Source organism: Quercus suber, unplaced genomic scaffold (genome assembly GCF_002906115.3).
Source record: "Quercus suber isolate HL8 unplaced genomic scaffold, Cork oak 2.0 scaffold_281, whole genome shotgun sequence".
Taxonomy (NCBI): Eukaryota; Viridiplantae; Streptophyta; class Magnoliopsida; order Fagales; family Fagaceae; genus Quercus; species Quercus suber.
In genome coordinates, this window is record NW_027069737.1 from 428,209 (window position 1) to 451,915 (window position 23,707).

Consider the following 23,707-nt stretch of genomic DNA (forward strand, 5'->3'; position numbering starts at 1 on the left):
TTACATGCTTACCAACTAAAGCAACCAAGTATGTGAACTGCATTATACCTGGGTGGTCTTTTAATACCCATCCAAAAACCGTTTCCCATACAAAGCGTAGCTGATTGCACTCTCATAATGCGTGCAGTGTGCTTTCATTTCTAGAACCGTAGTGTGGGCATGTCGGATCTTCTAGCACTTTCCTCCAAAGTAAATTGCATCTTGTGGGCAGAGCTTCGGAACATGCATGCCATAGAAAAATTTGTCTTGCTCAGTACCCTCAACTTCCAAAGGTGTCTCCAAAAAACTCACTTGCTTGTCATATCTGACCTTGATGCTCTGTTTTAAGTGTCCAGCTCACAAAGTAATTGATATCCAGTTTTTACCAAATAAACTCCATCCCTGCATCTTGGCTAGACAATGTAGTCAGCCTGATTAGTGATACTTATAGGAATGGATTTTATTTTGCTTCAAACGGAAGGAAGAGATGATCAATCTTCGCACAATCCCACTATTTAGTATCTTGGTCCATCAAGGAAGCTACTCGCACATTTGCTGGAGCAATTTTCTGAGGTGAGTTGATCTTTGAGGGGAAAATTCCAGGTAACCAGTTATCCCAATAAACCCGAATGGTTGAGCCATCCCCCACTCTCCACATGGAGCCAGCTTCTATGACTGATCTAGCTTTTAAAATGCTCTTCCACGCATACAACCCAGATGATTTCTTTGCTTCAAACATCGTCCCATGGGGGAAATATTTGGCTTTGAATACTCGGAAAAATAGAGAAGATTGATCATGCAGCAACTTCCAGACCTGTTTAGCAAGCATCACCTTATTAAACTTTATCAAATCTTTGAAACCCAAACAGCCTTGGTCTTTTGGTTGGCACAATACCTCCCAATTTTTCTAATGAATTTTCCTTTGCTCCCCTCTTTGTCCCCACCAAAATTTCCTTATCAACATCTCAATATCTTGACAAAGGCCCACTGGAAGCTTGAAACAAGACATGGCAAAAGTTGGAATGGCTTAAACCACGGCTTTAAGGAGTACCACCTTACCTCCTTGGGATAAAAGTTGCTCTTGCCACCCTTGCAATTTATTCCATACTCGTTCTTTTATATAGTTTAGGCTTGCTCTCCTATTTTTTCCCACCATCACCGGTAAGCCCAAATATTTTTCATACTCCTTAACTTTCTCCACCCCCAAAAAATTTGAGATCTCTTCTTTTCTTTCCTCAGTGACAGCCTTGCTAAAAAGATTGTTGTCTTCCCTCTATTTATTTGCTGGTCAGAGGCTTGTTCATACAGAGTCAAAATATCTTGTATTTTAACCAAATCTCCCATTACTGCTCTACTAAAGAGCAAAGTATCATCCACAAAGAACAAATGACTGATTCGTGGTCTATTCCTACACAAGGAAAAACCCCTTATCTCATGCTTCCTAGCTGTAGCCTAAAGCAACCTGTTTAGACCTTCAGAGCACAATAGGAACAAATAAGGTGAGAGAGGATCACCTTGTCTTATTCCTCTAGAAGGTTTAATATCACCCTTTGGTTCTCCGTTCACCAAGATAGAGTAAGACACCATACTAATACACTCCATGATCAACTTCACCCATTTTTCACCAAAGCCCATCTTCTCCATGACTTTTTTTAGAAACCCCCATTCAACTCGATCATACGCCTTACTCATGTCAAGCTTCAAAACTAGGAACACCTTCTTTTTTTCTTTTTTTTTTCTTCATATGCTGTAGGGTTTCAAAGGCAAGCAATATGTTGTCAGAAATGGCTTTATCCGACTGAAAAGCACTCTGAGACTCCAAAATGAGGTTATGTAAAATTCTTTTCAACCTGTTTGCCACAACTTTAGACACTATTTTATAGAGGATATTACAAAGGGAAATAGGGAGAAATTCAGATACAAGAGTGGGGCTTTTTACCTTAGGAATAAGTGTGATGAAAGTATTATTTAAAGATTGAGGGAAAGAACCTGAATTCAAGCAGTTTAGAACCGCTGCCAACACTTCATCACCAATAATTTTCCAATATTGTTGGAAAAAAAATGGAGGCATTCTATCAAGGCTAGGTGCCTTTAAAGCTTCCATCTGAAACACAGCCCTATCCACCTCATCTCAAGTATACACCTCCTGTAGCATGTTGTTAATTTCAGTTGTGACTGTACATGGGATATCTGCCACGGCTTGGTCCAAATTGCATGGAAAGGCCGAAGTGAATAAGTCTTGATAGTAGCTGATTAAGATTTGTGCAATCCCTCCCTCATCTCTACACATCTGCCCCATTGAATTCTTAAGCTCACAAATTTTATTACGTCGATATCTGTAAGTTGCCTGGCTATGGAAGTAGTGTGTGTTCTTGTCACCATCATGTAACCACAATGCCCTAGATCTTTGTTTCCACATTTTTTTCCTCTTTCACCAACAAATCACTGATTTCCCTCTTTGAAAGCTTCCTTTTGAAAAATCCTAGTACCAATTGAACTACAAGTTTATGGCATCCATTTCACAAAAATTGCTCTTTGGTTAATGGCCAAAACACCAATAGCACTCCACTCTCTATATTTTTCTGAATGTGATTCTTGATTTGATGCATTAAAAAAAGTTCACTCGCCTAAATCACATACTAAATAGATCTTTGATATGAAGGTATCATTTGATTTGAAGTATATTTAGATGTAATTTTTTGCTAAAAGTATTTTTACTAGCAGTTGGTCGGAGTATTGTAACCAGAAGAAATGAGAGTTTTTAAAAAGATATATATACAAGCAAATAAGTTAAAACACTTGATATAGTTAAAACTCCAGAGGGCTCTTTGAAGCTTAATGTAGATGCATTAATAGAGAGCCCAAAAACTTAAAGTAGCTATCTTTCATTAAAAGATGAGATTATACCAAATGAATTGCTTAAACTTTGTGATAATTTGTCAAAAGTACTATGCATATATAAACGAGGTTGTTGCTTTTATTATATCTTCATATCCTAGTGCATAATAAAGAATGTGCAATGATAAGCATAGCTCACGTGTTTTGTAAGGACTATTTTAAATATTTTATATTTGCATGCATAATGGATCCTGTAATTGATGCAGTATTATGATTTTACAAAAATAATAAAATCATGTGATTATCAATGTAGCCAATTGCTAATTCAAAAAAAAAAAAAAAAAAAAAAAGAAAAGAAAAGAAAAGAAAAGAAAAAAAGCTGCTGCAAATGATATTTTGGGCCTGTTGCCAAATCACCCATCTTGTGGCCTTGTGGGGTTTGGATCAAGTTTCACCAATTCTATTTACACAACCCAAAAAAAAAAAAAAAAAAAAGCTGATTTCTTTATCTATATTTATATTTTTGGCTGCATTTGTTTTGGCTTCAAACCATTTTCAGAAATGCTTTTACACCAGGTAGGTACAGAAAATTGGGTTAAACAGAATTGATTTTCTGCGTTGATTGTAAAATAAGGCTTGAAGTGTGTAAAACCATTTCAGATTTTATTTTACCTTCAAATGAATTATACTCCAAGAAAATAGAAGAGAGAGAGATAAATAACAAGGAGATCGCACCAGAAGCATCTGTCTCGTAGCACCCAGCACCGGCGAGATCGCACCTATAGTCGCCGCTGGAAGCTCATCGACGTCGCCATCTAGATCGTCACCATCCAAGACCAATCCACCCAAAACCGATCTCATCCTCGACCCACCCAAGAACGAGCTCGTTCGTTGAGCAATGCCCAAACCACAAGGCGTCGTCTGAAGTCCCCTCCATTTTTTCTTGTTCAAACTCAACCCGATTTGGTTGCATCCCACCACACCCATACTTGAAACCCAGAAAACCCATTCCTCAAACCCACTCTGACGAACTCATTCGTCAAACTCACCACTCCGACGAACCCATTCCGCAAACCCATTTCTCAAACCCCCACTGGTCGCCACCACCTCCATCCACTCCGATCCTCTCTTTCCCTTAATCTCTCACTTTTTCTTCCTCCTCTCACCAAGTTTGTGAATAAAAGATGTTTTTATTTTGATTTTTAGTTGTGTTTAGTGTATATTTAAATTTTTTTTTTGTTATAAAATTTGTTTGGGAGCTGAGAAAATGGTTGAGAAAATGTGAAAAATTTGTAAAAAAATAGCATTTTCATAATGTTACCAAACACCGGAAATCGTTTTCTAGACTATTTTTCATTATAGAACCAAACACCCGGATTTCATTTTTCTTACAAGAATGCACTTTCTCTTGCATTCATTTTACACTCGGAATTCGATTTACATTAAACCAAACCAGCCTATACTACTAATAACTTGGTTCTTCTTTTTGAATTTCATCATTTTACCTATATACTAAAATATTCTCAAACAAATTCTTAAACTCTCTAAAATACCCATATCTTTTAATTAAATAATTTTAAATTAAAAAGGAAAAATTTCTCTAAATTTTTGTTCACAAATATATTTTCCAACAGAACCTCTATTTTTTTCTATTCCATTTAAATATTATTTCTTTATTATTATTTTTGAATGAATATTTATTATAATTTTTAATCTCCCTCTACCTCATTTAAATATTATATCTCTATCACTTTTTCTTAGATAATTTATTCATTAATTTATCAACAAAAATGGTCATTACATACACGTTACTTAAAAAAAATAAATAAATAAATAAACCCATTGCAGAACAATTAAACTCAAAACACTTGGCAAATTAAACAAAAATAATCATTACCCATTACCTTTAAAATAAATTAAAATAAAAATTTAAACCCACAACTACATTTAAACTCAAAACACTCGGCTAATTAAGGAGAGGGAGAGAACGGCAAATGCCAAAGGCAAAGAGAGAAAGAACAAGCGAGAGATCTTGCTCCACCGTTGCCGGCGGAGAATCGGCGTTCACAGTGTCAAGCTGCACCTTCCGCTCCCTCCACCGCCGCTCGTCTTTCTCCCCAACGTAGCCCAGATGGGTCAGATGGCTTTTGTCTATTTTTTTTTTTTTTTCCCTTTTGTTGTTATGATTTGATTAGTTTTTAAGATTGTGTTTTTGAGTTTGTATTTTGATTATGCTTGAGTTATTTTAAAGAGAGGTTTTTGAGTTTGTAGCCCAGATGGGTCAGATGCTGAAGAAGGAGGAGTTGGTCCCCGGCAACGGTGTTTTTTAAAACTTTTTTCTTTACTTATCAAAAAAGAAAGAAAAAAAAAGAAAAAAAAAAAAAGAGAGGTTATTGGAGATGCTTAGGACACTGTTTCTATCACAAGCAAACGCGAGCCCAGTCCAATAAAAACCACAACTTTTCTTGGCATCTCACTGTCTTTACCGCTTTTGTTCCAAAGTTTGCCTTTTTGAGTCTCTTCAATTCAATTTACATGCAATTCTGTTTCTCATATTTCTTTATTTTCAGTTGGTTAAATCCACTTTAAGCTCTGATTCTCTTGTATTTTCAATGAAAGCTCAAAGCTTGGTTTCTGGGTTTTGCTCAAACCCAACAACCCCATCAATTCCAAACACCAAAAAATCAATCTTTCAGGCACCAACTCCTCCTTCTTCAGCATACTTTTCACAATCCCGCAAATGGGTATCCTTTAAAATCCAACATTCAGCTCCACAAAGGGTGTGGTGTAATAAGCAGAATGGTGTAGAAGAAGTAAATGATGGTACTTCTCATGGGAACGATTTGGAATATGGGGTCAGAAGGAAAAAGCTTGCGGTTTTCGTCTCAGGTGGAGGGTCGAACTTTAGGTCCATTCATAAAGCTTCTTTAGGAGGATCAGTTCATGGAGATATCGTTGTTTTGGTCACAAGTAAACGAGGTTTCCTCTCTATCTTTATGTACCTATTTATTTATTTATTTTATTTAACTGTTGTGTCTGCAATGTACTTGGTAAATCATGTTTTGTTTTAGGAGTTAATAGTAACTTGTTCATGATTAGTTGACCACTTATCTTCATCTCTGTGATTTATGCATTCAATTGAAATCCTAAAGTATCAGAATGAAATCTTATAGTATCACACACACACACACACACACACACACACACACACACACACATATATATGTATATATATTATATTTGTATGCTATTGAGATTCTTTGGTTTTCTCACTCTCTCTTTAACACGGTCTGTTTGTTAGTTTTGTTTTAGCCCCTTTTTGATTATGGTAGACGTGGGGTAGGCCTTTGGTTAGCAGATGATTTCTTGTGCTACCTTTTTATAATTTTCAATGAGGTATCATTGTCAGATATTATCAAATGTCACAGGTGCAACTGAGCCTTGCGGATTAGATTGTCCTACATACTTGTAAACCCAATGAGAAAGTTTTCTATCATTTAACATGGATCTATCGGCTACTCAAGGAGTGAATTCTGTTTTGATTTTTCTTTTGGAAAGCAAGCAGCTATGTCATTGAAATTTGAGACTTCCTACCCATGGTTTTTGTATAATTCCCTCAATAGGTACTTGGGCAAGTTCTTTTAAATGTGCTTCCATCAACTTGATTGGCACTGGTTATGGATTTTATACCATTAAAACTTATGCTTTTAGAGGGAAGATGTGCATTGCCTGGTAATTTATGGTGCTTGTTATGTTTGATGAGAGCAGAAAGTAGCTTAGGCACTGGGGAACTATAATGCAACAGTTGCTTGTGGCTTTTTCAGAAAGTTTTCTATCTTGTACATGGATCTGTTGGCTCCTCAAGGAATGAATTCTGTTTGATTTTATTTTTCTTTTTGAAAGCAAGCATCTCTGACATTGAAATCTGAGATTTGCTATGAATGGTTGATGTTTAATTGCCTCTATAGGTACTTGGGCAAGTTCTTTTAGATGTACTTCCATCAAATTGATTGCCACTGGCTAGGGATTTTGGACCATTATAACTTATGCTTGTAAAGGGAAGATGTGCGTTGCCTGCTAATTTTTCGTGCTTGTTATGTTTGATGAGAACAGAAAATAGCTCAGGCACTGGAAAACTATCATGCATAAACATTTGCTTGTGTCTTTTTCATATCCATTGATATGTGTTCTTTTCCTGAGTGGCAGGCTGTGGAGGTTCAGTTTATGCAATAGACAATGGCATCCCAGTTGTTTTGTTCCCCAAAACAAAAGATGAACCTGATGGATTAGCTCCAAATGACCTTGTAGCTGAGCTTAGGTTAGGCTTTTCTTCCACACACAAAAAAAAAAAAAAGGCACATTTATCTGCAATTCTCTCCTTTTATTATTATTATTTTTTATCTTGGAATTTTTGAATGCTGAACCATTTTTTAGTAGATCCACTAGTAAGAATGTTTTTAAATTTTGCTTAGCAAGGAGTTTCTGATGCATACATCCAACTTGGTTTAATTGTTGTCATAACACCTCTGGCATTATTTGGAAATCACAAAATATTAGTATTAGTGGAAAAACTATTCAATAGAGGAAAATACCACCTCATCTGATTTTCATTGTGTGAAGGAAGTACGTTGGACCAATCACTAATGATGACATCCCTTGTTGCCAATCATTGAAAATTGAGATGCACCCTAAGTATGTTGAGCTCTCAATTCCTAGTTGTTCATCTGGGCATCATTTTCTGTGTTGTTGCCATGTACCTTGATCTTCTCTGTCTAAATTGCGTACTGTAGGCGCAGTTGGTTGTGCATGCTTACACACTACTGGTTTTCTCATTTTCTGCCAGCTTAAATTTTTTGTTTGTTACAGTTGGCTTCTCCATTAGATGTCTAAGTTAGTTTTTTTTTATTATCTTTAGTTTGTTTGATGTCTATTGTCTCAAGCTCTTTAATAATTCACACTAACAGTCTAAATGAAATTATGCTTTCTTGGGGCAAGCAGATCTCATGTAGACTCATCCTAGAAGATTTGTAAATTCTGCCTGGTATTAGAATAATGTAATCACTCCAAAGTACTTAATCTGATCCACTCACATTATATGCAGATTCTAGTTGATATTTGGTGTTGCACAAATAATTTAGAATGCATTTGTTTGATTCTTGACTGGTGTTTTGGAAGTACAAAAATAATGAAAAGAAAAAAGTTATGAAATCTTGTAAAAACAATCTGTACAAGTTGGCTGTAAATTACCTATTCTTCAGTACCTGTATCTGGATGATGCCTGCTTTTGTTAAGTCATTTGTTTGCATTTCAGAGGCCATGGAAATATATCAATTGAGCAGTAATGTAGAGTTTCAGTGTTCTTAACCTGGGAAGAACTTTTGAATGATATGCAGTATCTCTGAAAAGCTCTTTCTGCAGTTACTTTATTAATTCATAATTTTTTGAAAGGTGACAATATCTTTTCCAAAAAAAAAAAGAAAAGGAAACAAAAGAAAACATTGATGATTTCGAATAGTACAAATATTTATTAACATTTCATATCTTATCCCAATCAGGAAATTTGAGGTTGACTTTGTACTTCTAGCGGGATATCTAAAGCTTATACCGGTAGAGTTGATCCGAGCTTATCCAAGATCCATACTAAACATCCATCCATCACTCCTTCCAGCTTTTGGAGGCAAAGGCTATTATGGTATGAAGGTCCATAAGGCAGTCATTGCTTCTGGAGCAAGGTATCTTGCAGCATTTGATGTCTTTGTATCTGAACCAATACTGTTTCCTGATTAACCACAGTAATTCAGCCCATTTTAAGCCCCAATTTCTTATTTTTGACTTATTTGTTTATTTTTTTATATTTTACCATAGTATATGTGAAGCGAATCCTAATTTTATGTTTTGTTTCTTTGTGCTTGCTTAGATACTCAGGTCCTACTATTCATTTTGTGGATGAGCACTATGACACAGGGCGAATCCTCGCTCAAAGTGTTGTCCCTGTGCTTGCTAAGGATACTGCAGAGGAGCTGGCAGCAAGAGTTCTTCAGGAGGTAATGATATTTTATATCTCTCTTTTCTCTCTTCACTGGTTTTTTCTTTTTTTCTTGGGGGGGCGGGGGTCTGTTTCGTTCTTTTGAATGGTTGAACCACTAGATAGGTATTCTTTGCAATAAAGTTGAGAAGGGAACTGTGGGAGTCATATGTTAACAACTTATTATTATTATTTTTATTAAACTCAAATCAAGTAAACAGGAGGTATACCTGAAAAGGGAGCTAAAAAAAAGAAAACAAGCCAAAAAAAAAAAAACAAAAATAATTATCTAGTACATAGGGAATCCATAAACTCGAGGAATCTCTTGATCAAGAAAGACAAGCAATAATTCGCCCATTTATGGAATAAGTCGTCCATTTATATAGGGTCTTCAGTACAAAAACTTCAGCTTCACTTACCTATCAAAAAAAAAAAAAAAAACTTTCAGCTTCACCATGCTGAGTTATTGGCCTTCAAAACATCTTGCATTTCGTTCTTGCCAAATGCACCACATAAGACATAAAGGAGCCACTAACCCTCCTCCCATATTTCTCTGACCAGCTCAAAAATAACTCTTACATTTAATCATATGTTCCCCACTACATTTACACATGAATCACGATGCCATACATTTAGTGATATGTTAACAACGTTAATGTAGGGCAACAGGACCACAAAGGTCCAGTAGGAATATACTTACTGAATAACCTCTAAATTTGTCTATTTTGGTACCAGATGATACAATAACCTCTAAACCCACAGAACCTTAACTGCTAGGCCTCTTTCTTTGAAAGGTGGAGAAATACAGCCGTTGAATGATTAAACTATCGAATTCTTGTTCTAGCAGTTACTTATCAAAAATGAAAGAGGAAAACAAAAATCCTTGTGACATCCTTTTGCTGAAAATATTTTCTTTGTGACATCCTTTTGTTGAAAATATTTTCTTTTAGGAGCATCGGCTTTATGTTGAGGTGACAACAGCACTGTGCGAAGAGCGGATAATTTGGAGGGAAGATGGTGTTCCTCTCATCCAGAGCAAGGAAAACCCCAGTGAGTACAGGTAGCAGAACCAACATCAGCAATTTCTGTTTTTGGTATGGCTCAGGTCCCCAAAATGTCACTTTTGAGTTTTGCCCAAGTCTTCTACCCACCCAAAACTAGGCAGCACTCCTACCCAGCTAATTATGGGGGGAAATGAAGGAAAAAGAAAAGAGAGAACAAGAGTGTAGAAGCCAGTTTTAACTAGCATATTTTCTGTTCCATTGTGTAAGGCTGAATTGTCTTGCACTTGATTTTTGTCATGCAGTTAGGCTGTTTTTGTATGAGTGTAACAGGCGGCTTTTATTACAGGCATCTGAGTTTGAATTTGAAACTTAATCATTAAAGATTTCCTGTTTCTCCTCTTTGAAGATGATTATGATATTATTGGGGTGTGCGCAATCTCATGTCCTTGGACTCCTTGCATAAATTTTTTCTCTAAAGTCTAATATGCCCCAAAAATTGTCATGAACAGAATGGTTTCCCCCGTAAATTTGGTTTTAAATTGGATGTATAATGGAAGCCAAGAGCCTTATGGCTTAGAGAACCTGGGAAAAAAAAGAAAAGAAAAAGAAAGATAGAGAACCTGTGAAAAAAAATAAAAGAAAGATATATTTGTATTATTGTCATTCATATACTGACTCTCCATTTAATTGGTTCCAGAGGCAATTTTTTTTAATAGTAAAAACCATACCGGTGATGGTGTCTCAAACAAAAATCTGTATTTGTTTTTGGCAATTAGCTCTAACTTCTTGAGTTGGTTTGTGTGGGTTGATGGGTTGGGTTGAATTGGATTTATATTTTAATTGGGGTTGAGTTGGGTTTTTGTTGGTAGATTTTTTTTTTTTGAAACCTTTTTTTGAAACCATTGGTAGATTTTTCAACTCATCTAACCCAACCCAATTCATTATATATAAGTTTAATTTATTAGCCTTACTCTAATTATTAGTTGGATTTATTTTGGTATTTTATAAATTTAGGAATTTACAATATATTGGAATTGTAATACGTTGGTTTTTTATTTTTATTTTTTTAAGCAATCAAATAATTAATAAAATTCTAATTCTTTTTATAAGATATGAAACATGTAAGCAAAACCCACTTAAAAGTCATTTCAAGTAATAAGTTTTTTTTTTTTTTTTTAATAAAGTAATTAAATAATTAATAAAAGTCCAATTTTTTAATAAGACATGATACATGAAAGCAAAACCCACCAACCTAACTCAACTCACGAGGGTTGGTTTCAATTTTAAAGATGTGATGAGTTGGGATAAGTTGAAAATTTATTAACTTAACAAGTTTGGGTTGGATTGAAAAAAAAAAAAAAAACAAAATTGTCAACTTGACCAATGCACAATTGCCAATGAATTTGAGGAAAAAGATTATTATTATTATGATGGAGGAATGGAGTATTATAATCATTTGTTAATGGTTAATTGATCTTATTACATGATGATTAATCACACTTGCCAATGAATTTTGGGCTAATTGAGACATCCAACCTAAATTAAGGATATGAGTTGGGGTTCAATGGCCTAAGAAGAGTAATATGTTATGAACACAAGATCTTATTTAGAATGTGTCAATTAAGTTACAAAACTCTTGACTACAATTTATTTTCATAATTATTGGAGTGGTAAATGTTGTAATTAGTGTACAATTAAAATAATTCAAGTGTAAAAGCCTTGTAATTTAGTAGCATTGACCGACCAATCTTCTTTACAAGAATAACCAATATTTAAATCCCCTCCCTTACTTGTTGTAAGGGTTAATGATAAAAAGTTGGTGCCACTAATGAGCGAGGAAAAGGATACCGTATTGTACTAGTTGGTATGTACCATATCGGTACGTGCACCAGTACCAAAATATCAATGTTTCGTATCGGTTTAAATATTGGCTGTACCAGCCAATTTTGGGCGTTTCAGCCAGTATTGGACATACTGGCTAGAATAGAAAAAATCCTCTTTTTAAAACTTTTTTTAGTTTTGTAATTTTTGATTTTTTGTAAGGGTGGAATGGTAATTTCATTTCCTAATTCTAACCTAACCTACCCAACCCCCTAATTTCATTTCCTAATTTTATTTTTGTATGCAATGAACATTAAGTTTTCTGTTTTTTATATTGCGTTTTTTTTTTTTTAGTTGATGCTAAAGTCTAAAATTATGAATAATTTGTTCTGAATTGAGGTAATGTTTTATGGTAAACTTTTATTTTTATTATTTTTATTATATATATAAATATATTTAGAAATATAAAAAATAGTAGTAAACTTGAAATGGTATACCAGTATTGACCGGTATCGAAATATATTGTTCCACTGGTTAAACCGGTACATCTTCTATTACGAGATTGACTTCCTTACTAATGAGTTCATATAAAAATAATGGTATACCAATTGCAACTTATCACCTTGGCAAATTGTTAAACTAATTGGGAAAAAAAAAAAATTAACAGATGGTAAAGTAAATTGATTGCACCTAGAGTTCAAATCTAACCAAGGAGGAGAAAAAAAAAAAAAAAAAAAAACTTGTCACAACGCCTTATTGCCGATTTATCTAGAAAAAAATAAACATAGTATTAAAAAGAGTTTTAGATATCCCATGAGTTTTGTACCTCAAGTCATAATTCAAGATATTTTTAATGAGATTATGAGAAGGCATTCCATATCTTCCTGTGTAAACAATATATATATATAGTCACAACACCTTATTGCCCATTTATCTTAAAAATATATTAAAAGAGTTTTAGATATCTCAATAGTCGTAGTCTTTAGTCTTGTACCTCAAGTGATAATTATGTTCGTTTATCAAAAATAATAAAAAATTGATAATTATGTTCTAATGTGAAGGAATTCCACCTCTTCACCATAAAGTTTTTCACAACTTCTTGCTATAACTGTGATATGGTAGAGTGTGATTGGTGAAGAAAAAACAGCGAGCTTATATGTAAGTGATAGTTAACTACTTATAGTTTGCTATGTTAAAGATGTGGAATAAGTTGTAGTCTTAACATTACTCTCTATTGTGTAAACCAAAAAAAAAAAAAATCACCCTTATTTCAGTTCTCTAACTTTATTTTCGTTCATTTTAATCCTCTAAATTTCATATTTATCCAATTAAAGCCTTTTGATAAACTTTAGTTAAATGTTTTTTTTTTATAAAAAAATGGAAAATACTTTTTAATTGTTAATTTAATTTCTTTTAATTTAAAAAATTTGAAGAAATTTTAAAAAATTTGAAGAAAATTTTAAAAATTTGAAAATTAACCACAAAATATAATAAAAGTTGATGAAAAAACTTTAATTGAATAAACTTAAAAGTTAGAGGACTAAAATAAATGAAAACAAAGTTAAATGACTAAAATGAATTTTAGTGAAACAAAAATGGTAAATTTTGCAATTTAGTCTAAAAAAATGTCGACATCTTAATAGTACCATAGTAGATGAAGATGAACGGCTGAGATCATTCGTGCCCATATATAAAACCAGTAACTAGGGGTTTTATGTGTAGACATCAATGTATCATTTCTCCTCTCTCAGTTATAACAGCCGCTCTCTCTTATTTTTCATTAGCTCTTTTGTTCTAACTTATCTAACTCTGGACTCCATTCAATCTTTTATTTTATTTTCATGTGTGATATTTGATTTATTGGATGTGGCTACATGTACCAAGAGAAGGGTGAGAAACTTCGATCAATACCCTTGTTCTTAAATTGGCCAAAGTGGCTGTAGCTAAATCAAAGTTCTTATAGAAGTTAACTGGCCGGTTGTTGTGAAATCTCTTTGATTTCTCTCTATCAGCTAATCTGCTTACCGAACTTCTCACATTCTGCCATTTTGAGACCCTTCTCAAAGATCAACCATTAGAGAGTCACCTTAAAAAAAAAAAAAAAAAAAAAAAAAAAAAAACCTTAGGCAGGTGGTAGAAGCAATGTTATTGTCTTTGGGATTTGGGATTTAGGGATGGGAAATGTGACTAAGCTAAGGGTTCATTTGGATGGAGCAGTGAAAAAAGTGAGATGGTAGAAAATGAGGAGAGAATAAAAAAGTGGGAGTATAGAAGAAATTTTAGTTTTCTTTCATTTGTGTTTGGTTGAGAGGATGGAAAAGTAGAAAAATGAAAAACTTATTTGTTTGATTGAGAAGAAAAATGAGAAATAGAAAATGAAATTAGTATAAATTTACAATTATGTCTCATATTGGATAAAATAAAAAAGTAGCACACTTTTTATTAAAAAAAAAATTGTGTATGGACATTTCAAATTAAAAAAAAAAAAAAGGGGAAGAAGCATAAGCCAAAGGTAGATGAGCAAAAAAAAAAAAAAAAAAACCATTACTAGAAGCATGGTTTTAAAAACTGAACTGGAGGTAAAATTAGATTTGCCTCTGGTTTACGGTTTTTCCCGGTTTTTGATCGTTTTGGGCATTTTTATTGGATTGGATTGGTACCCGGTTCTTAGTTGGATAGGCCAGTTCGGTTTTTAAAGCCATGACTAAAAGTACAAGAAAGAAAAAAAAAAAAAAGGGTAAAATAAAAGAAAAAGAAGAAGAAGGAGAAAAAGAAGAAGCAAATGGCAAGAACACGCCCGCCCAGACGAAGAAGAAGAAAACAAAAAAAAAGAAAAGAAAGGCAAGAATGTTAATGCAGTACCAAAAAAAAAAAAAAAAATTTGGTAAGAACAAGTGAATAATGCCCATGTGCACCATGCATGTGGGCATTTTATTCAGCTCAAATTGAGCTTTTCTCCCCTCTAGTTTTTGAGAAATTATAGAGTCTTCTGGTGGAGTACGTTACTTGTCCACCATTCTACTAAAAAATTTTCACTTGTTTAAAATTGCTGAGTCAGAAATTAATTTCTGTTTAAAAAAATTTTTCTAATTAACAATTTTAAACAAGTGACAGTTTTTTAGTGGAATGATGGACTATATCACTTGTCCACTATGTGAATCTTATAATTTCTCTTAGTTTTCTCCCCATTTTGGGGAGAAAAGTTTTTGGTGGGCCTGACGACTTATTTTCCTTCCCTCCCTCTCAACCAAATAACCACTTAAAATGCTATCTTCCTACTTTTCTCTCATAAATTTTTCATCCTTCCTACAATCTCTCAAAACAAACACACCCTAAGGAAAATAAAGAATATATAAACTAGGGTTGAGTTTGGCATCAGCTTTTAGCTTTTAAATTTTATGTACAACTTTTTGAAATCTCATTTTTTTTTTCCTCACATTTTCTCACTTTTTCAAAAATTTTCAAGGTACAAATATACTTTAGCACACTTTTGTCAAAAAGTATTTAGTAAAAAGCTAAATAAACTGTCATAAATGGACACTAGGAAGAGTTTCATTAGATATAGGTTTCTTTTAAATAGTACTTTTGAAAGCATGCCCAAGGAGCAAGCATCCATCCAATCTTCGCTTATAGACATCAAGTGACCTTATTTCCAATTGTTAACTACTTATATCAAACAAGTTAGTAGCTTACCTCCGCTGAATGTTGGGAAAAACAAAAATAATTATGCTTATCCTTATAATAAAGAAAAAAAATCCCATATTAAACTGATTCACCCACTAATGCTACTAAGAGTATAGAAGAAGATCTATTAACATGCATGGCTGCCTATATAACAAGCTTCCTCTGGCCTTTGTGCCATGTCTGCAAAATAAAAACCAATAAAAACTTTTCAACTTAACTGTTATGAAAAATGTTGTGAAATTTTTTTTGCACATACAACATCTCTCTCTACAAAATAGCTGCAATTTGGTATAAACACTTGGAAATTAAACAAAATATCCACTTGGCGCAGCCACTAGTCCAACTTGTATTATATGGTGTATGATTTTTCAAACAAAACAAATCAATACTTATCTCTTTGGTAAAGAATAAAAAATTCTAATAAGATTTTTTTTTTTTTTGGGTGTGTATTCATCAAAATATAATTTTATAATGTAATAAATTGACTTTTTATATAGAGTCTTTTTAAGTCCAAAACATAGTTATTAAACTTGGATTGGACGTTAAGTTAATGTAATTGGATTTTTTTAAAATTTTTTTTAAAGATAATTACAATATGTTGCTAATTGCGTAACTCTCATTTCCCTCTAGATTGTCAAGCACTTTGTGCATAAGGAGGTGCCAATTCAGTTACAAGGCCCTTGACTACTTTTATTTTTTATTTTATTTTATTTTTATTTTTATTAGAGAAAGAGGCCCTTGACTACTTGAACTAATATTTGAGTATATAAATTTGTGGATTTTAAATTATATGTTTATAAACTTATAAATAAACATATACATAAATAAAACACACACACACATATATATATACACATATGTATATATGTGTGTGTGTGTAAATATTTATTTATCAAAAATATCTTGACCAAACCGAAATGGCATCCGGTACAAAATTGACTCCCTTCATTATTTACTCAAAAAAAGAAAAAAAAAAAAGACTACATATATATATATATATGTTTCTTGCACCAACATAATGTAAAAGGTCTGTCCAAATGTTTGAAAGATGAATTTCAATTTGAATTATTATTTTAGGTGAAATCATTGACTCTCCAATTGAGCAAGTGAGAAATATAAATTTCTGTTAACTCTCTAATAGACTCCATGGGTTTTGAGATATAGACACATAAAGTGTCCGCAACTCTTATACTTCACATATATTTCCGACAAACAATGAAGTAGAAGCATTGTAATAAAATCGATCATAATTATTGTTTTTATATTAATAAGGACTCTAAGCTAATGGCGGCCAACATTCCTACAAAAATAGTAAAAATTCTTGGTACAAAGTTTGAGTTATCAATGAATCTTGGACCTATCAATTTCAAAAATTTCATATTCGATTTGACCTATAAACGAATTTGTAAGCATGTTTCATGTCAACTATTAAAGCAAGGAGTTGGAGGCATATGCAAGAAATAGATACTATGCCCGTTGACATTTGACATTTTGAATTGATTTGATCAACTCAAAGTTAACTTATTATAGTACTAGATTTGTTTTTAAAACATTTTTATTAAAAAAAATTGCTAAATTACTTTTATTTCTCCTCATCCATATATATAAACCAAGTTAATAATTTTTTTTTATAAACAAAAAAACCACTACATTTATAATATAACTATATACATCACATAAACATAAATATAAACATAAATAAATACAAACTAACCACTGGCACTACATATTCTTCGTGCCATGGATTTGCTCTCTCTCTTATACAATACATACACTTTAGTTCAATTTGAAGGATGTGGTGAAAGATAGAGATGCGTGCCAAGCTGTGGACGCCAGGCTTTTCTCGGTTTCTCTTTTTCTAGTTTCAACATTGGAGCTTGGTAATGTGTGATGTGCTTGTGTGTTGTTACTAGGGTGAGGTGTGTGTGTCTTTTTACTACTTTATTTTGAAGAGTTGCCACCAACCATTGGTTTAAGTTTAGGTGTGATTGGTCATCTATTTGTTAATTAATTTTAATCACCTAATTAACTAAAAACCAATCATAAGGGTTCATAAGTTAATCAAGGTAACCAAAGTCTCGAATCAAAGATTCTTAAATTCTGAAGTTCAATTATGGGTGGGAGGTGTTAAGCACCCCATATTGTCTATCTAAAGGATAGTACCTCATTTTAATTTAATCAAAACATTCACATTTTGAAAAATAAATTAAATACTTGGCATTTGTTTTTGTTTTTTTGAAGTGATTTGGTACAAACAATACATATACATAACGTGTTAATATCTTATTTACATATGTAAATAGCATGTGATATGATTTGCAAAGAATATGTACAAAAAGCATGCAAAATATATACATAAATATCATTTGAAAATATTTACTACATTGCGTGAAATGATATATATATATATATATATATATATATATAATGTGAGCATTATTCACTATATATCTAAAAGCAAAAATAAGCAATTTTATTATTCGACAATGTAAAAGGAAAGGGGGGGGGGGGGAGGGGAGAGAGAAAAAAGTGTCGCCTTTAAAAGCAAAAATAAGCAATTTCATTCTCCAATTATAATTTTCATGCACAACACAACAAGCCAAAATGACTAGTGTAGGAGAGGGGGGTACATCAATTGAAGTGGACTATGGATATATCACAACCTCTTTAAAAATTATGCCACTTAAGAGAAGATTATTTGAAAGCATTTTTATTTGTGTGAAAAGGGACATTCCTTTGGAAAAGAGATTTTATTCATTTTAAAAAGATGAGAAAGTTTCTTATGTTTATAAAAGAAAACCTTTTTTTCATTTGACAAGATGAGTATTTTCTTTTTGAAAATCTCATGACTCTTTGAAAAGGCTTATTTTAGAAAAATGGGTATCTCAAAAGCTTTTTTTAAAGCAAAAGGTTATGAGTTTTTAGAAAAGGGATTTTAATGTGGAAAAATCACACCTCTTCTATTATGTTATGCACTTGTATGTGTCTTTGTTGTTGTTAGTCTTTTTTTTTAAAAAAAAAAAAAAAAATCCTTAAAGCAATAGCTGGTTTTTCAAAAAAATAAAAGAATTCTCATTTTACACTCTAGAAAATTACTTTATGTGTTTAACAACCTATTGATTCTATTCGACAACTCACCCCAACATCCATTTCTTATTTTTCACATCACACCTAATACTATTCATTTTTTTTTCACTCTCTTTCTCTCATGTCCTATTCCTCTTGGTCTCTTTCTCCCTCTTCCTCTTAAGCAACCAACAACTACAACACATAGTCAGTACCACCACCACAAACTCACATCTAGTGGTGGCAATTCATGGTTGCGGGTCGAGTTTGTGTTGTGTTGAGTCATAAGTATGCGACTATATGGGTTGACTCAAACCCAACCTGTTTAGTAAATGTGTTAAAAATCCTCAACCTTAACACAACCTGTTTATTAAACAAGTTGACTCGACACGACACGTTTAACTCGTTTAATTAACAAGTCATGTAATAGTCAATACAAATGACCTGTTTAATAACCTATTTGATTAATAGATCATACTTTATCTAAATAACACGTTATTAATTCTTATATATCTAAAATTAAAATAAAATTACAACAATAAATATAGTAACAAATATATAATTAGAAAAAAAAAAAAAGCAATAATATAACAATATGTCAAAAGCTAATACCTTTATAAGCTAAATGGGTCAGATGGGTTTACATGTTGAACACGAGCACGAATCATTTATTAAATAGGTCAGCCGTGTTAAACTGAATATGACCCAAAGTCGTTTAGCCTCAACCCATGACCTGTTTATAAATGGGTTAGTCGTGTCAATTTCGCAGGTCGTGCTAAATTTTGCCAACCCTACTCACGTCCATAACACACTGCCATCACCACCCATAAACCTCTTTCTCACTCTCTCTCTCTTTGCTCGACTCTACCCCTTAGACTCTCACACATCAATCCTAGCAACACCAGATTCATAACCCAACACTATACCCACCATCTGATCTAATCCACTTCAATCAAGCAATAAAAAAAAATTCCAACAACGGCTGTACCATCACAAAGCAAGCCACAACCCACTAATAGCAACCCTAAAATCACTAAGAGAGATTAAGTCGAGATGGGAGAGAGGAGAGCAATGAAAGAAGGGGGGAGGGGTGAGGAGAGAGAGAACAACGTTGGGTGAGAGAGAGAGAGAGAGAGAGAGAGAGAGAGAGAGAGAGTATTTTATTAAAGGAAGAGGGAGAATTTTGAATAAAAAATTATATTTAATTTTTAGCAATTGGCTACAGTAATTGCTTCAGATACCAAGTTATTGGAGCTATATGTAAAACAAATATTAGATATACTAACTCGGATATGAGAAGTTTTTATATTTATTTATTTTAATTTTTTATTTATTTTATATTTGATGTTTTAATAGCAATTTGGGTGTTCTAAAACACTTAATGTAGAGCATTAGCACCAGGTTAGCTAAATGCAAAATTTTTAGCATTTAACATACCATACACCAAAAACCCATAAACATCAGATATTTCAAATGCCAAATAAATTTGGTCTTGCTATTGGCACGGTATAGATAGAAATGCTATTTAAAAAAAAAAAAAAAATCATTTATCTCTCTACTCTCACCTATTCTATTGTCTATATAGTTTCTCTCTCAGCCTCTCTCACTCTCACTCTTAGACATGCATCGACCTTTCCCCACAACCGAGCTCTCCACACTGCCACCTCTCCCTATTTCAATCTCTTTCTCTCTCTCAGGCGAGTTGGAGTGGTTTGGTTTTTCTTTTCTTAATCTTTAGATATGGGTGATGGGTTTCTTAGTTATGTTTTTTGCAAGGGGTTTTTGTTTTGATTTGGGTTTTGTGAGGGCTTGTGGTGGTGGGTTGCGATTTTGGTGGTGGTGGTGGATTTTATGGTGGTGGAGGGTTCTTGGTTTATGGTAGTGGAGGGTTCTGGGGAGGAACTATGAGAGAGAGAGAGAGAGAGAGAGTGTGTGTGTGTGTGTGTGTGTATAGATGTGATAAATTTGAGATGTGATGTAGAGTGTTTCTAAAAAAAAAAAAAAGAAGAGATGTGATGTACAATGACCCCGTAAGTTAATTGTATGTTAAATTTAATAAATTAACTTTTTGATGTGTTAAATGCTAAATTTTTAGAGGAAATTATACTGGTGCTATCTGCTGTGTCAATGTTTGTTTGGATACAGCTTATTATTGAAAACTGAAAATATTGTAGCAAAATAATTTTTAAATGTGTGAATAGTATCGTGAGACCTAGTTTTGAAGAAAAATTTGCTGAATTAAAGAAATTATTGTGTACTCTCAGAGTACTATAAATGCGTACTCTCTCCTCTTATACGAATGATAGATCCCACTAATTAAATTTATAGTAAGACCCACCATTCATATAAGAAAGAAAACTACGCATTTATAATATTCTAAAAATACCTAATAATTTTTCACTGAATAAGACAACTCATAAGTCCAGAGTAAATAGGCCCACTGACGATTGCTAATAACGCCAATCGCAAGTCGCATAGGAAAATCAGCCCAACCCAAACTGTTACTAAAATCTGACCACATGACAAGAAGATGAGCGGCTGAGATCATTCCTGCCCATCTATAAAACCAGCAACTAGGGGTTTTATGTATCGGCATACTTGTATTATTTCACTTGTCTCACAGTTATTACAGCCGCTCTCTGAACTCCATTCAATCTTTTTTCCTTTTTTCATATTTGATATTGATGTATTTGGTAGTGGCTACATGTACCAAGAGAAGGGTGAGAAACTTTGATCAATACCCTTGTTCTTGAATTTGCCAAAGTGGCTGTAGCTAAATTAAACATCTCTGAGAAGTTAACTGGCCGGTTGTTGTGAGATCTCTTTGATTTCTCTCTGTCAGCTAATCTGCTTACCGAACTTCTCACACTTCTTTTCTTCTTAAAGCCAGAAAAAATAAAATAAAAAATTGTGGGGTTGAAAGAGAAGGGAGAGAAGAAGAAAATGGCATAGGATTTAGCCATTTTGAGAGACCCTTCTCAAAGATCAACCATTACAGAGTCACCTTCCAGGCAAGCTGCTTTGATTTACAGCAGCTTGCGTCTATCGGTGCCTATATACACTATAAAATCTTCTTCAGCTTTTTACAACTTTTTTTTATTATATTTTTCTTAAAATTGCTTCAAGATTTCTAAAATGTTCAATCTGTTTCAAGTTTTCCCTTTTCATATTTATTTTTCTGGATGTAGGTTATATTTTTCTTCTTTTTTTCTTTTAATTTTTTACTATTTTGTATTGAATGTAATGTCAACTTCTTTTTAATTTTTTATTACGAATATGTTTGTTTAATTTTATTTATTTATTTTTAACTCAAGAGTATATTTGTTTATATGTAGCTTGTTAAAATTGTACTTTTAAATTTTATTAGTATTTCCTTCTCAAAAAAAAAAAAAATTATTAGTATTTATGACCCTGCACAGTTTAATCAATCAAGAATCATATATTAATATATAAATTAAGAAAATATTTTAATTATTAAAAATATATTATCAATTAAATAAAAACGTATTTTAGATATAAACATTAGTGCGTTTATATCCATCGATGTGAAATGGAAACCGATAAAAAAACAAAGATTTATTTTAACCAAAAAAAAAACAACTAAGAGGTGGCCTCCCCGATAAAAAACAAAGATTTGTTGCAAAAAAAAGATAAAAAAAAGAACAAAACTCAAGGGGGCAATGCTTCATAAAAAATACCAAATGCACAGTTTTGAAGAGCCCATCCAGCCAAAACATGAGTAGTCTTGTTATAAATTTATAATCATGATTTATCCAACTAACATCTAATAAACTGAAATGCACCGCAAGAGTTTGAATTTCATATACAAAATTAAGCAGTATCCAGGGTATATGTTGCTTGGGGGCTTTGAGTCCTTTGACTATATCAATACAATTTTTGGAATCACTCTCCACTCCAACATTATATATATTCAATCGGCTAGCCAAAATTATTGCCTAGTGAATTGCTTCTGCCTCCGCTTGGACAGGGATGCAAACGCTGAAGCCCCTCTCCAATCTCCAGCAACTACCACAACATATGCCAGAGTTGTCACCTACAACAGCATCACAGTTTAGTTTCGAGGTTCCCTGCCTTGGCTTCCTCCATCTCCTAGGCACACTGCTTAAAGGCCTAGAGTTGGAATTACTAGACAAGCACCAATGTTCCAAAAATAATTTTTGCAGCTTCCTACTCAAATCCTCATGAGATGGCTTCAGATTTTTATGAATTACTTGGTTTCTAGCTTTCCATATAAGATCAAGAGTAAGGGCATCAAATAATAGGAATTGCTCCTTCTGCATAACATCAAGCTGAAAACTCTGTTTTGATGCCCCCATCAAGCTGAAAACCAAATAGATCTTGCAAGTTGGCAATGAGAAAATAAATGTAATGACTAATATGGTTTCTACTTCAAAATCACACATAGGGCAATTTGATTCTATATTAGGAACATACCTGCTTAACATATCTTTGGATGGCACTTCCAAATTCTACTCATTAGATGGTCTTCATTCCCGATGGTCTTCATTCCCCATATATGCATACTTGCTGTTTATAAACATATACATAAATAAAAAAACACAAACGTGTCTAAGTACATAGCAATAACCTTGACATAGTATATCAATATTAGCTGGTTCCGAAATATTTTGTTCCCCTAACTAAATTGAAATGACATTTGGTAAACTCCCTTGATGAAATGCAATATTGCATATGCCTTAATTTTTTTTTTTTTTTTTTAAAAGGGTGAAATTGAAAACTTTAATTAAAACCGGTTAAATCAACCTGAAGTATAAAATAAAATTGTGATGGAACATCCTCCATTCACACTAAAAAAATCTAGAATGTCAAAAGTATATTTAGTAAGACTATAAGCAACTGAGTTATTTTTATCTTTTTGCATGAGAGTAAAGTAATTGATCAAAACAGTGAGCATAAAACTTCACATCTTCGACCAGCAATCCAAAAGGAGCCAACGAATCATCTTCATCAAGCAAGGCATTAAAAATGACCAACAAATCGCCCTCCAGCACAACCTTGGAAATTCCGATCTTTGAAGCAAAAGCAAATGCCTTTGCCGCTACAAGTGCTTCTATTTCCTCACCCCTATAGGGTTGAGATAACTTCTGAGAGTACGAGGCAATGAGTAAGCCCAAGTTGTTCCTAATGACCACCCCTATCCCAACCTTGTTCTCATTGGAAAAAACAGCCCATCAAAATTAATTTTCATGTAATTTACTGGAGGAGATTGCCAACGACGCCTAAGTCCTAATTCGAGGTTGACATACTG

At 33.1% G+C, this 23,707-nt stretch overlaps 1 protein-coding gene and 2 non-coding genes across 3 annotated transcripts; all 3 read left to right on the plus strand.

Annotated features, from left to right (window-relative positions):
* The first annotated feature begins 4,759 nt into the window (after positions 1–4,759).
* Positions 4,760–10,282, plus strand: LOC112007424 (phosphoribosylglycinamide formyltransferase, chloroplastic). Its single transcript, XM_024039768.2, has 5 exons — positions 4,760–5,796; positions 7,024–7,135; positions 8,373–8,549; positions 8,735–8,861; positions 9,793–10,282. The coding sequence occupies exons 1-5, from the start codon at positions 5,430–5,432 to the stop codon at positions 9,904–9,906; spliced, it is 897 nt and encodes a 298-aa protein (XP_023895536.1). The 5' UTR covers positions 4,760–5,429; the 3' UTR covers positions 9,907–10,282.
* A 3,319-nt stretch (positions 10,283–13,601) lies between these two features.
* LOC112007512 (small nucleolar RNA snoR109) lies at positions 13,602–13,708 on the plus strand. The gene has a single exon (XR_002882485.1). It is a non-coding gene; the product is annotated as a small nucleolar RNA snoR109 (small nucleolar RNA).
* A 7,473-nt stretch (positions 13,709–21,181) lies between these two features.
* LOC112007511 (small nucleolar RNA snoR109) lies at positions 21,182–21,288 on the plus strand. Its single transcript, XR_002882484.1, has one exon. It is a non-coding gene; the product is annotated as a small nucleolar RNA snoR109 (small nucleolar RNA).
* The last annotated feature ends 2,419 nt before the right edge of the window (positions 21,289–23,707 follow it).

What these genes read in the sequence shown, in the direction of transcription:
- LOC112007424 (XM_024039768.2), top strand. Translation starts at nt 5,430, where the DNA reads ATGAAAGCTCAAAGCTTGGTTTCTGGGTTTTGCTCAAACCCAACAACC. An exon ending in TTTGGTCACAAGTAAACGAG is followed by an intron (nt 5,797 to 7,023) that starts GTTTCCTCTCTA and finishes CCTGAGTGGCAG; the next exon opens with GCTGTGGAGGTTCAGTTTAT. An exon ending in GTCATTGCTTCTGGAGCAAG is followed by an intron (nt 8,550 to 8,734) that starts GTATCTTGCAGC and finishes GTGCTTGCTTAG; the next exon opens with ATACTCAGGTCCTACTATTC.